The sequence below is a fragment of the Peromyscus maniculatus genome, chromosome 14, assembly GCF_049852395.1.
Source record: "Peromyscus maniculatus bairdii isolate BWxNUB_F1_BW_parent chromosome 14, HU_Pman_BW_mat_3.1, whole genome shotgun sequence".
Classification (NCBI taxonomy): Eukaryota; Metazoa; Chordata; class Mammalia; order Rodentia; family Cricetidae; genus Peromyscus; species Peromyscus maniculatus.
Genome location: NC_134865.1, coordinates 59879315 through 59892735, shown reverse-complemented (window position 1 = coordinate 59892735; position 13421 = coordinate 59879315). Strand labels below are relative to the sequence as shown.

Below are 13421 nucleotides of genomic sequence, written 5' to 3'. Positions count from 1 at the left end.
AAGGGTAAGGTTTTTGGCTCTATTGCTTTGACCTCTTGGGCTTTCATCTTTTTGCATTGGCTCTGTGTTTCTTATTTAATAAAACGGTTACACCTACACCAAGACTGCTGTTTTTGGCTCCTTGTTGGCCAGCTGTGAGCTTTGATGGTGTTGGTTGACCTTGAGTCTCTGCTTAGCACCCTGTTCCAGCCTTTTGAATGGAAGAGTCCAGTAGCCTAGAAAGAAGACACTTGAATAACCATGCTCAGTAACTGCCTCTGAATATCTGCCTCTGCTTCTGCAGGCGCTGATAGACTATCTTCGCACACATTCTCACAGTGCTGTGTACGCCACGTCGATGTCACCACCTGTGGTGGAGCAGATCATCACCTCCATGAAGTGCATCATGGGACAGGATGGCACCAGCCTTGGTAGGTCTTTTTTGGACAGCATTTCCTTGACGTAGTAAAAACTTAGCAGCCAATTGTGCTCTTTTGGTTGAGGTTTTTCCTTAATAAGGAGTCCAATGGGCCACTGTGAGGCTTTGGTTTCCATAGCCACTTTCCAGTGTCTATGATGCACACACCTTGAGCCACATACTAGCTCCCGCCTATGGAATTTTGTTTGTTTGTTTGTTTGTTTGTTTGTTTGTTTGTTTGTTTGTTTTGAGACAAGGTTTCTCTTTGTAGCCCTGGCTGTCTTGGAGCTCTAAGTAGACCAAACTGGACTTGCACTCACACAGCCTCTGCCTCCCAAGTGCTGGGACTAAAGGTGTGTGCCACTACCACTACGTCTGATTTACACATGATGAGACTTACTTTGCTGTTCTACTGTGCTTTTTAATTTAGGACATTTGCCTTCGAGGTGTTTCTTAATCACATGTTTTTATGTGGAAATGTAATTGACTACATAGTGAGGTGTGTATCATCAATAGCATTGTTTCCAGAGTAAATGTCCTTGGTTTAAAACCTTTTTAAAGTTTCTAATTTAATGAACAATACATAAAGAAGGTCATCTTAAATCTATTTTTGTCATTGGTGGGAATGTGCATTCAAAAGAGATGCAGTTACTTAAACATATCTGAAATGAACAACAAAAGCTATTGCCTTGTTTATTAATTTGTATCACCAGAGGGCAGTGTTGACTAGTTACTATGAAAGGAGGGTAATTTGTATTTAAAGGTCTTTTCTGGGATGGGACATTGTGACACAGATCTGTAACCCTGGCACTTGGGAGGTGGAGAGAAGAAGGTTAATTTTCCAAGGTCATCCTCAGCTGTGTCTCTTGAGGCCTAGCTCATAAACAAAAACAAAGAAAATAACAGCAGTTTTCTACCAGCAGTATGGCAGGAACCTAACTGAATTTGCTCTCTTGCTGCTTCTGAGGCGGTGTGGCTCTGGCAGATTTCACATGCTCAGCCGTGGGCTCTCTACTCGGTAATACATGGTGCTATAGAAGGGCTGCAGCCTGCATTGGAGCCGGTTAAAACTTTCTGGAAGCCAAAACCAACTCTACACTTGTTCCCCTCTGTTAGTCATCCTGTTATCTCTATGGAGAGACTTGGAAATGGTGTTGTCAGCTTCAGTTTTATGAATTTGCCTGTTCAAGAAGAAAGGTTATTAATTTTGCTCTGCAGTGTCTAGGACCAGCTTAGAAGATTCCAGTGCTAGGAGGACCGAGCGGGTTGGGAACTGGGGTCATCTGTCAGCTTCTTCACTGACTGTTGGAAGGCTTGCCATACTTGCTGTGGTAACCTGAAAATTTTAAGTGATTTAGCTGAATCAAAACCTACTGTTGTTAGCCTTTCTTGCACATCATGAAAGTTGTGAGCTGGGCATTAGTCTGAGGAGGACACTATGGCAAGCATATGAGTCATATTTCAGCCCTTCCTCAGGAGAGAGTTGGCACCTGTGTGCTTAAGTTGTTTAAATGTGTTTATCTCTATTATTACACTGCTCAGCATGCCTTGTGGCATGTAGACTTGCCCATGAAGATGCAGGGGCGGGCGCCTTGGTGCAAAGGCAGCCTTTACATTCCAAGGAAATAACACACTAAGGCCTCTTGACCCTAGTGCTTGCACAAGTGGGAAGAGTGTGCATTGTACAGTGCCATTCAAAACCCATCAAGTATTCTCAGTTTTGTATGGCGTACAGCAGGTAGACAGTTATGTGGGCATTTAATAGTATTTAAATAATTGCAGGGTAGGGAAGTTTGGGATGAATCAAGGACACTGTATACTTTTTACTATTTTCTTTTTTTGTTTTTGTTTTTGTTTTTTGAGACAGAATTTCTCTGTGTAGTTTGGTGCCTATCCTGGATCTTGCTCTGTAGACCAGGCTGGCCTTGAACTCACAGAGATCCTGCCTGGCTCTGCTTCCCAAGTTCTGGAATTAAAGGCGTGCGCCACCACCGCTTGGCAATTTTTCCTGTTTTCAATAATGTCATGTAGGTTCTGCTGCCTGAAATTTTACATCCTATTATACTTGTAGGAATAGACCAGATTCTAAGAATGAGGACTGTCTGTATGATTTGTGTTTTTACATGTTACATAAATGAGTCATGTTGAATGTGAGGTTCCCATTCACTTATTTTCATTTTTCCAGTGTTAGAGCAGAGCAGCCTTCTTGTTCACTCTGCTGATGGATGTTAGGTTATTAGCAGCAATTCTGAGGTGGTATTAGAACTGCAGAGTGATCTTTGCTTGTTTCCACTGTGTGTTTGTAAGGTTAGCCTGGATACCTTGCAGTGAGGTTGGCAGACATCTTTAGAGACTTCTAAATTCTTTTTTTTTTTTTTAAAGATTTATTTATTTATTATGTATACAGAAGAGGGTGCCAGATCTCATTGCAGATGGTTGTGAGCCACCATGTGGGTGCTGGGAATTGAACTCGGGACCTCTGGAAGAGCAGTCGGTGCTCTTAACCTCTGAGCCATCTCTCCAGCCCAAGACTTCTAAATTCTCTCCCCAGCCAAGCATACTAGCAAATGCCAGTGATCCCAGGACTTGGAAGGCTAAGGCAGGAGGATTGCTGCCAGTTCAAGGCCAGCCTGAGTTACAGAATGAAGTTGTTTCAAAAACAAAACAGTAAAAAAAAAGTTATTTCCCCAGGACTTCAGTATACTCTCCCACTACTGCTACTGTATTTAATAAAGAACCAAGAGTCTGCCATAGGTTTATAAGCAGATTCTGACATTTATGTTTTTAAGCTTATGAAGATGACCAGGCAAAAGAGTGATTAGAAATAGTAATATCAAACCTGGCGGTGGTGGGCACGCCTTTCATCCCAGCACTCGGGAGGCAGAGGCAGGTGGGTCTCTGTGAGTTCAAGGCCAGCCTGGTCTACAGGGGACGTTCCAGGACAGCCAAGCCTGTTGCATAGAGAAACCCTGTCTTGAAAAACCAAAAAGAAAGAAAGAGTAATATCATGCAAATAGGTGGTGACTCACGGAGGAAATGTTCTGACTCTCCCGAGGGACGGTGGGACAAGACAGAGAAAGGCTTGACACTATGGCGCTTACAACCAGAAAAGCCAGATCCAGAACAAACCCAGAACTGCTCCCTGAGAGTGAGAATGCAGGGGCTGCGGAAGAGTCTTTTTATTTAATAATATTCTGTACTATTAAAGTTGCATGTTACCATGTGAATATTACTTTCTTAGTAGAGCTTTGAAAGAATTCATTCAGCATAATAAGTCCTGCTTAACACGAGGATCAGAGTGCTGCTCAGGAAAGCTGCAGCTGGCCAGGGAGGACGCCTTATAATTGCCGTCGTTTTTTGTGAATGGAAACGGCTGCCAGTGGCCCTCTTCCAATGGCAGTGTCGAGTTAGAACAGACTGGTGGGTAGAGAAAGTGAGACCTACAAGTTCTGAAAAGTCCACCAGACATTTGGACAGCTAGCTTGGCCGTCATACATCACTGACCATATTCTGTGGTAGATTTTAGCTCCAGGATCTTTTTATGAATCAAAATAAAAGATCCAGAAAAATCAACTAAGACATTAAACGTTTTTTCTGGAACTTCACTTGGATGATAAATAATTCATTGCTTTCTGTATAGTACATTGCTTGTGGAGTTGGATGCTACCAGTATGACCGAATAATAGATAAAGTAAACTGCATACACACATTCAGCAGGTAGCCTCTACAATGGTTGCAGTAAAAAGCATTACTGTTTGCACTTAGTTTCTAAAGACCCTAGGTAAATTCCTTACTGATGTAGAAGAGCCGGGTAGGTTGGAGTCTAATCAAAATTAGGCCTGGCCTGTTTGAATTAATCAAGTAGAAGACATGCTAATGCAGTGTTAAATGATCCAGGGAACTTTAGGAGTTCTGATTTAGGAGTAGACACTACCCTGTCTTTGAGAAGCATCAGTATGATCCTGTAGAGAGCTGCATGCTACTCAGGACTAGCAGCTTTTGACCTGGCCCCAACACTGCCTTCCAAGTCCTGGAGTGTCTGCCTTCGCTCTTCCTGTGTTGTGTTTTAATGGAGTGTTGGGAGTAGAGTAGAAGGAGCAGAGTGCAGAAATTAGAAAAAGCAGAAAAGGCAGCATGCATTTTCTGGTGCAGTTTCGTCCTTGCCCAGAACATTGGAGCAGTTCTTCCAGTGCCGAGCTCTGGGCCTGTGACGTAATGCCTAGAGCACTGCTGTCCAGAAACATTTGTCAGTGTTGATCAGGTTCCTGCCTCCTCCGCTGGAGTTGAACAGATGTGCTCCCTCCTTTGAGAACTGCCCTGCAGCATGGCAGGATAAGATTCCTGGAGGAACTAGTCTCAGAGTCAGAAACATTCTCCTTTGTTTACCTTACTCTTTTCTGAATTCCCTCCGTCCCTCTCTAAACAACCTCCTTCCACACCGCATCCCCCATGAAACCATAAGTTTCCTGCAACTCGGTAAAAGTTACTTGAAGCAAACTCAGATCTAACATGCTTAATCAAACCTCAGTGAATTTTTTCCTTGTGGAGCCTCTTGCAAATTACCATAGATGAAAGAAAAAATTCCTTTTATAAATTAGTTGCTTCATTGTCTAACACAAAAGGCCTTTTAACCAATGGCTTAAGCTTTTTAAAATCAGTAAGCATTAAGAGCACTTTACAGGTGGGGAAATTTGAGCTCACATGGGGGGCAAGTTCTTTCTGTATCTTGTTTCCAAGTAGGATGTGGCTTTCCTCAGTCCATCTGCTTCTACTTCTGATGATAGTCAGTGCTTGATTAAAACAGGCTGTTTTATGGCCTATTTCTAATTTTCTCATTTTGTTCAGCTAATTTTCCACAAAACACCTGAATTTCCTAGTGAATGGTAGCCTGACAAGTGACAGCCGCTGGATCCTGTGGCTGCCTGTCTCCTCCCAGGGACTGAGCAAGCCCTTTCCCCACTGCTCAGAAGCTGCTCGGACGCCGAGGAGCTTTTGCGGGGATGTGGTCTGTGAGCGCTGCTTTCTTCCACCCATCTCTTTTCAGAATCCGAATGCAGATCCAAGTTTTTTACAGTAGAACCTTCCTTTTGTGTCTTGTTACAGTCAGTTTGAAGCTGGCTAGTAAGATGCCCACAAGCATCAGGCTGGAAGCTAGACTTTGAACAGATGTATACTTGGCCATTAAATGGAACATTGTTCTTAGTAGAAAAACCTAAGAAAGGCGCTTCGGTTCCCCTGGGGTGGGAACGGAGCCCTGAACCAGAAGCCCCTCGTGTGAAGATGTGGTTGCATGCTGTGGTGAGGCTAAGCTCTTAACATTTTCAAGGATTAAAGTAGATAGATTTCCTTGGTGCTGTTTTAATTTTTTTGGTGGCTTTATTTTATAGTCAGATTTACTTTGAAGATTTTCCTCTATAATTTTTATGTCTATTTGAGCTGAGACATTCTCACCATTCTGGATTTGTGGCCTTTGTGACTGTGTTGAAGAACATGTCTAACTTTGCACACCACAGCAGGATTGGCATTGCTTCTTTCCCCCGAGTTGTCTCTGAGGGTTTTGTCTGGGAGGGCTGGTCACAGCAGTCCTTCACCTTTGAGTCTGTTGCTGCGCAACTACTTAAGAAGTGTATGCCAGTGACAAGCTGGAGATGCCAGTTATCTCCTGACTGTCCCCACAGAGATGGAGAATGTGCCAAAGGGTTGGTCCAGTGCTTCCTGTGGCCTTGCTAGTTCTCCAAATGTTTGAATTGTATGTTCCTGTCACCTGCGTTCACGGTGTAATGCAATGTTAAAGAAGAAAGCCTATCTATGATGCTTTTACTTTATAAAGTTTTCAGTTTAGGGCCTTGCACATAGTAAGCCAGCCCTCTGCCTCTGAGCTCCACTTCCTCCTCCATAATGCTTCTTTAATACAGTAAAGCAGTTCTATTCAAGAGGGACTGTGTAGGTACCAAGAAGTTTTACCCTACGTACGAGCGATTAATTGAGTTCAGTTCTGACTCCAACTAGGAAATACAGGGATTGGTTGTCAAGGAGCAGGATGCAAGTCAATGAGGAGGAAATATCAGGGTAAGGGTGCTCCTTACCTTCAGAGTCTTTGCTGAAGGCATACTGGGCAATAGGATACCATGTTCAGGGGATTTTCTCTAATATGATTTACAGGATTGTCTCTCAGTCAATCTGGACTCCTCAAAGACAGGGGAATCTAGTATGTGATTTGGTCAGAAAAGTCTTAGAAGAGGTTGACGTCAGTGCAAGGAGAGAGTCTTCATCAGAGTCGGAAGGCCCTCACTAAAGTAAACTCTGAGAACTTCCATCAGAAGCATTCTTAACATGGTAGTGTCTGACCTTGTTCATATGCAGAAAAGCTAAAAACCAGTACAAAAGCATCCCAGGTACCTTCAGTGTGAGCCTGACTTTAGCACCGTTGCTGTGAGGTTTGTTAAAAATGAGGTTTCTAAGCCAGGTGCACGCCTGTAATCACAGGAGGATTGGAAATTCAAGTCTGGCCTGGGCTAGGTGGGGCCCTGTCTTTCCCACACCCCACAAAAAGAATTCTGCCATGTTCTCCTCAAACCAATGATAATTGTCACCAGGCTCCTAGCATTTTAAAGAACACCTCAGTCAGAAAGCTAACTAACATTTAAAAGACTTAATGTATGTGTTTTTTATTTAGCTTTTAAAGCTGGTTTACATCAGAGAGAACCAAAACTAAATCTACTGACAAGAAAAAGACATTGGAAGGCAAGAAGTGAGATGTTTGGTGATAAAGCTAAGCTACCAGTTGTCCCCATTTTTGGAGACCTAACTGCTTAGGGCCCCTGACCCCTGACACACTGACACCAGGGGTGGGGAGTTAGAAATCAGCTAGGGGAAGGAGAATTGAAGCTCTAGACCCAAGTTCAGGATTGGAGATGTTGCTTGGAATTTATTTTTTTGTTTCCCCTCTCCATTTTGACTACTCAGTATTTTTGTAGCTTGTTAATTCAAAATCCCAAAGTCTTTAGTAAATAACATACAAATAGCCTTGGCCAATAAATGTGTTCCTTAGTGTTCATTATTTATCAGTTTGTAAACTAACTTACTGCCCAGGTGTCTGACTCTGAAACTACCAGCTTAAAACCAAACAGGCCTTATCCAGTGATTGCCCTTCTTTGCTACTCTCTAGGTCTGGAGGTGGATGCCTGACCACACTGTGCACAGTAGAATTCCTCCTCATTCCTTTGGTTCTGTCTAAAGCATTTGTGTTGTCTACGTTCCAGCTCCATCAGAGGATAGAAGAGTCTTGAGACAAATTAGGACTGTCTGCCCTGGACTAGGGAAGCAACTGAGTAGTAGAATGCTTGCCTAACATGCTAAAGATTCCGGAGAGGTGAATGGAGGAGACGGGGACTCAATCCCGAATGAGTTGGCACCCTTTAAAATTTGTTTTTTTTCAAAGGCTCTTGGCCTCTTTTCTTCCTTTTGTTCAGGGCCCTGTGTTACGGACTGTATTAACCACCATTCTGCTAAACTTCTGATTATATTGAATCAAGGGCGCTAAGCCCTGGCCCCTGCTGTTTGTTGTACATCCTGTGGCAGTCCTCAGGAAATCCTGGTTTTTGGCATTGAAATGAGTGAAAGGATTAAGCCGCTACCAGGGAGGGGGTGATCAACTCTGCTTGTGCGAGGAATTTACTGGCCGGTGTTTGCACAAGCTGCTCTCGTTCTTATATGGAGCTAGAAAGCCAAGGGGCTGCTTTGGAATGGGCTCTGAGGGCATGGAAAGGCAGGTCTGGCTGCTTTGATGTCCTTCAGTCTGGCAGTGGCCCTAGCTGGGCACTTTGATGCTTAGTCGCCAGTCTAGCAAAATAGAGGCTCAGAGTTGATGAACCTGGTTCCCACTCCTTTACTTCATGCAGCAATAACAAAACTGCTCACTCTTGTTTCCTGGAAGCCTTTGCAAATATCCCCTTCACAAGATGCTTCACCGGCATATAGTATCTTAGTTCTTAGAAGCCTGTTGAAGGTGCATTTATTTCCTTTCCTTTGGGCCTCTTAAGTGGCTAACAAAGATTTTTTTTTTTCTTGGTGCCATTTATAGGAATTTAAGGGAAATATGTTAAGAGTTTATCTTGCGTTTTAGTTCGCATTCTTTGGGTTTTGTCTTTCATAGGGTTTTGACATAAGATTTTCCGTCTTTCACTGAGTTCATTGGAAAACCAGCAGAACAGATTTCAGTTACCAATACAGTTTGGTTTTTAAAGCCTCATTCATTTTCCCCGTACACGTTCCATCCTCACCTACCCCTCCCTCCTCAGTCCAGGTGCAGCTTTCCGCTAGCTACCTTTAGATGTGATGGTCTGGATTTCAGTCTGAGTCTGCGTCCTGAGGCCCAGGGAGTGGTGTGTTCACCGGCGTGCTCTCCAGCTCTAACCCGTCCTCTGGGTGCGGTCTGCTGACCCCAAAGCTTCCTCTCCGTCCATAGCTAATATCATGTAAATGGGAAATTATGTGATGGAAGTTCCTTAGAGTTCAGTCTTTATGCATTTCTGGAGACATGGAAGTGAACTTCAGCCTAGTAATAAAATTCATAAGATGGGCAGCAATTATACTAACAGGCATCAGCTGCTTGCCATCACTACAGACAAGATTTCAGTGGGTTTTTAATTTTATTTTATGTATTTGTTTTTGCTTGCCTTCAGTTTTTAACACACACACACACACACACACACACACACACACACACACACACACACACACACACGTTCTTATAGGAATATAATCACAGTATGTTCTAAATTTTGCCACAATTTGTGTGTGGGGGGTTTGTTGTTGTTGTTGTTGCTGTTTTGGTTTGTTTGTTTTATAAGTAACATGTACCCTTCAGAGTTCCCTATCAATACCTCATCAATGATAAGGTCTCTTCCTTGAATGTCTAAAGAGCTGGGGTGTTTGTTTGTTTGTTTGTTTGTTTGTTTGTTTGTTTGTTTTTTGACACAGAGTCTCTACACAGCTCCTGCTATCCTGGAACTAGCTCTGTAGACCAAGGTGGCCCAGAACTCACAGAGATCCGCCTGCTTCTGCCTCTAGAGTACTGGGATTAAAGGCATGCACCACCATGAGCTGTTTTTTGCTTGTTTTATTGTGGTTGATCAAGGATGAAAGGAGCATTTATATATATTTTTTTATATTTGATATGGACAGAGTATTTTGTTTATGGGGTTGTTTTAAAGATGGAATCTTGCTATGTATCCCAGGCTCACTTCAAATTTAACTATGTATGTGTATGCCTCAGCCTCCTGAATTCTAGGATTACAGGTATGTTGTACATACCCAGTGGAACAGGGTTTTCTTACCCCTTCTTTGTAATCAAAAACCATTTAGATGAGTTTTAAGATTTGGTACTGTTTCTGATAAGTGTTTGATTTTCAAATGGGTATGATGGGACTTGGGGCCATTTGTCAGGGAAAGCAGAAAGGGGGTGATAGAAAACAAGGTGTTTGCCAACAAGTGTGACAATGTGAATCAATCCATAAGACCCACATGGTGGAAAGAGAAGCAATTCTCACTGGCAAACAGCTCTTTAAAAACTTGTAAAACAACTAACAAGGAACAGTAATGGGTTACTATATCTCTATTTATGCAATAATGGGAATGAACTCAAGACATAATAATACATACTAAAAATTTTTTAATATTCAAAGGGAATCCTGCCTCTGTCTCCCAAGTGCTAGGATTATAGTCATGAGATACCATGACATGCTGACTTCAGGTTTATTTATTGTGTGTACTTGTGTGTGTAAAGGGAGACTTTGCGTGCACACGTGGACATGCGGCTGTGTACTTTTGTGTGTGAGGAGGCCACAAGTCTTGTCTGCTGTTTTCCTCCATTGTTTTCCACCCGCTTGCTGCTGCTGTTCTTGTTAATTGTTGTGTGTTTCCATGGGGGTGCATGTGCAGAAAGCCTAGGAGGCTCTGGTGTCCTGGTACCTGCTGGCCTCAACCTTATCTCACAACAGCTCTTGGAGATGACAAGTCTTTGCTCCTGGACTTTGGTGTTTCACAGCAGCAGCACTTGACTGATTTGGGTCTGTTTTTCCAATTCAGCTTAAGGGGGGTATTTAGCCTCGTTGTGGAGGTAAGCCTGTGCTGGCTGCTGTGTTCTGTTTTATTAGGGGTCTAGAACGGTTTCTGGCACACGGTGAGTACTGGAACATATGGTTGTTGTTTAATAACATTATTGTTATGTGCATTCATGTGTGCCATGGTACCCATGCGGAGGCTAGAGGCTCACTTTTGAGAGTAAGTTCTCTTCTACTATGTGGGTTCTGTCATAGAACTCAGGTCATCAGGCCTGGTGGCAAGCACATTTATGTGCTGAGCCATCTCACTAGCTTCAGGATGGTTTGCAAATGTTTTGCTTCCCTGCCACACAGCATCTTCTCTATGTTCTGAGTGTTTGTGGTCAGATTCTTAACTCTTAGTTGATGACCTTAAAGTTGAATTCTCAATAGAGGTAGCCTAGGCTGGCTTGGAACTCACTGGCCTTGTCCCTCAGTCTCCTGAATGTTGGCATTACAGGCTTTCACCACCATTCTTGGCTTGAGCACTTTTTCTGTAGTTGATGTTATTTAATTTGACACATTTCATGGTATATGGAGTAAGTAGTCTGAAGTAGAACATACTCACTGTTTCATTGTACTTTTTATAAATGCAAATGTCTATGTAAAAGAGTTAACAAGTAGTGGGAGTCAGAATTCAGTTGGTTTTCTCTGAGTGCTAGGAAAATCTCAGAGACTGGGTATTTGTTACTTTTGGTATCTGAATGTTCGATTGCCTGGCCTTGTTACCTTCCTTTGAAAAGATATTTTTGGAAACTGATTTCCTGAGGAAATGAAGTCAGGAATCGCAGCGATTCTCGCTGTTAGAGCATACACTTGCACATGGGAAGGATGTCCTGTTTACCTGCCCTTTATTTAATAAGTTCAGGACTCTCTGCCTGGGTTTCCCTGCTCAGCTTTACCATTTTAAAACAGCAGTTAAATAGTCAAATTCTGGTATTCCTGAGAAATTATTATATTGCCCATATTACCATATTTGATATTTAGATTACAGAGTCCAGTCATCCTTGAGAGCATTTTCTTCTACAAAAACTATTTCAGGAGAACTTTTGTTATTCTTAGATTTTATGTTCATCCAGAGTTTTGTTTTAAGGTGTTAAATACCCAGCTGACCTTTTCATTGAACACAAAAGCCTTTTCCATGCCTTAGTAGTGTAGAGAGGTGTCATTGAACTGTCTTTGCTGAACATTTTGTGTTCTACTGCACCCACATCTTTTCAGCCAGACTGTCCCATCAGTCTCCTAAAGGCAGTCAGGCGTTTGTATAAGTCACTAATTCTTTATGCTAGCCTTCCTTCAGCTTCTCTCTGGCAGAATTTGCAGAAGAAACACGTAGTAGTAAAAACTACTCGGGGAAGCTGTCACAGGAATGCAAGTAGACGGACAGACAGAAAATAAATACTTTCATGGACAGTATCATCTGATCTGTGTATCACTCATAGAATTGTTTAGAAAGAGAAAAGGGAAAGAAAGGAAGGGCTGGTCTCTTTATGTTTTCACTTCCTGTCTCAGGACAAGAGCTTTGAGTCTCAAGTGCTGTTTTCACAACACTTCCCCTGTCTTACAAATTCTTGGAGCCCCCAGTGCCAAAAACTTGAGTTGTTCCCACCTGCAGGTTCTGCCTTAAGCAACAAAGGCTAAGAATGCCAAGTCCACCCAGACACTCAGGTCTCTGTTTTGTTGAGGTGTGTTTTGTTTGTTTGCAATTTATGAAAGAATGATTACTAAATAAGAGTTGGCTATGATTAAGATTATGAATAGAGAGATCAGAGTATTAGCCTCAATTCCAGCTCCAGGTGACAGACCAAGTATTTGGCTGTTATTCATTTTATTACAGCAGTGACATTCATGAGGTAAAATGCACAGGCTTTGAGTGTGCTATCCATGAGTAAATGTCATGTAATTACCATTCTTTCCCCATTCCTCCTTGCTGTTTTATGTTTTTGTTTTTTCTTTTTCTTTTCTGAGACATGGTTTCTCTGTGAAGATCAGTCTGGCCGTGAATTCAGACTGATCTTTATTTTCATTACTTGGGAAGCAGAGGCAGACAAATCTCTCTGAGTATGAGGCCAGCCTGGTCTACATAGTAAATTCCAGGACAGCCAGAGCTATGTAGAAAGACGACCTATAGGTGTAATTTTCTGTCCCGCCAGCTAGCTCCCAAATAACCACATATGTAAAGACTTATTATTAAGTATAAATGCTTGGACAATTGCTTAGGCTTGTTACTTACTAGCTCTTACAACGTAAATTAATCCATATTTCTTTTCTTTTTTTTTTTTTTTTGTTTCTGTTTTTTCGAGATGGGGTTTCTCTGTGTAGTTTTGGTGGCTGTCCTAGATCTTGCTCTGTAGACCAGGCTATCCTTGAATTCACAGAGATCCGCCTGCCTCTGCCTCCCAAGTGCTGGGATTAAAGGCGTGCACCACCGCCACCTGGCTAACTCATATTTCTTGTCTATATTCTACCTTGATACCTTTCTTCAGTACAGCATGTTCATCTTGTTTTGCCCTCTGTCTCCTGGTGACTCGCCTGCCTTCTGCATTCTACATCCTACATCTCTCTCCCTTTCAAGTCCCGCCTAAACTCTAGCTATTGGCTGTTTAGCTTTTTATTAAACCAATATATCTTCACAGTGTATAAGAGCAACATATCTTCACAGTGTATGGCAAGATTATTCTGCAACAGAGACCCTGTCTCAAAAAATAAAAGAAAAAAGAAAAAGAAACAAGTTTCTTTTATCAGAGTAACCTTGGTCATAGTATATCTTCATAGCAATAAAAACTTTTTTTTAATTGTATCCTTTTTTTTGTTTTTAAGATTGTATGTATGTATGTATTCATTATGTATACAGTATACATGTGTTCCTGCAGGCCAGAAGAGGGCACCAGATCTCCTTACAAGTGGTTGTGAGCCACCAT

The 13421-nt window shown here is 42.3% G+C and overlaps 1 protein-coding gene across 1 annotated transcript in view; it reads left to right on the top strand.

Moving 5' to 3' along the window:
* Sptlc2 (serine palmitoyltransferase long chain base subunit 2) overlaps positions 1 to 13421 on the top strand; it is an 85011-nt gene that overhangs the window by 58795 nt on the left and 12795 nt on the right. Inside the window, exon 9 of the mRNA XM_076551150.1 lies at positions 284 to 410. Coding sequence (XP_076407265.1) covers positions 284 to 410 — 127 coding nt within the window. The remainder of the gene's footprint in view (positions 1 to 283; positions 411 to 13421) is intronic.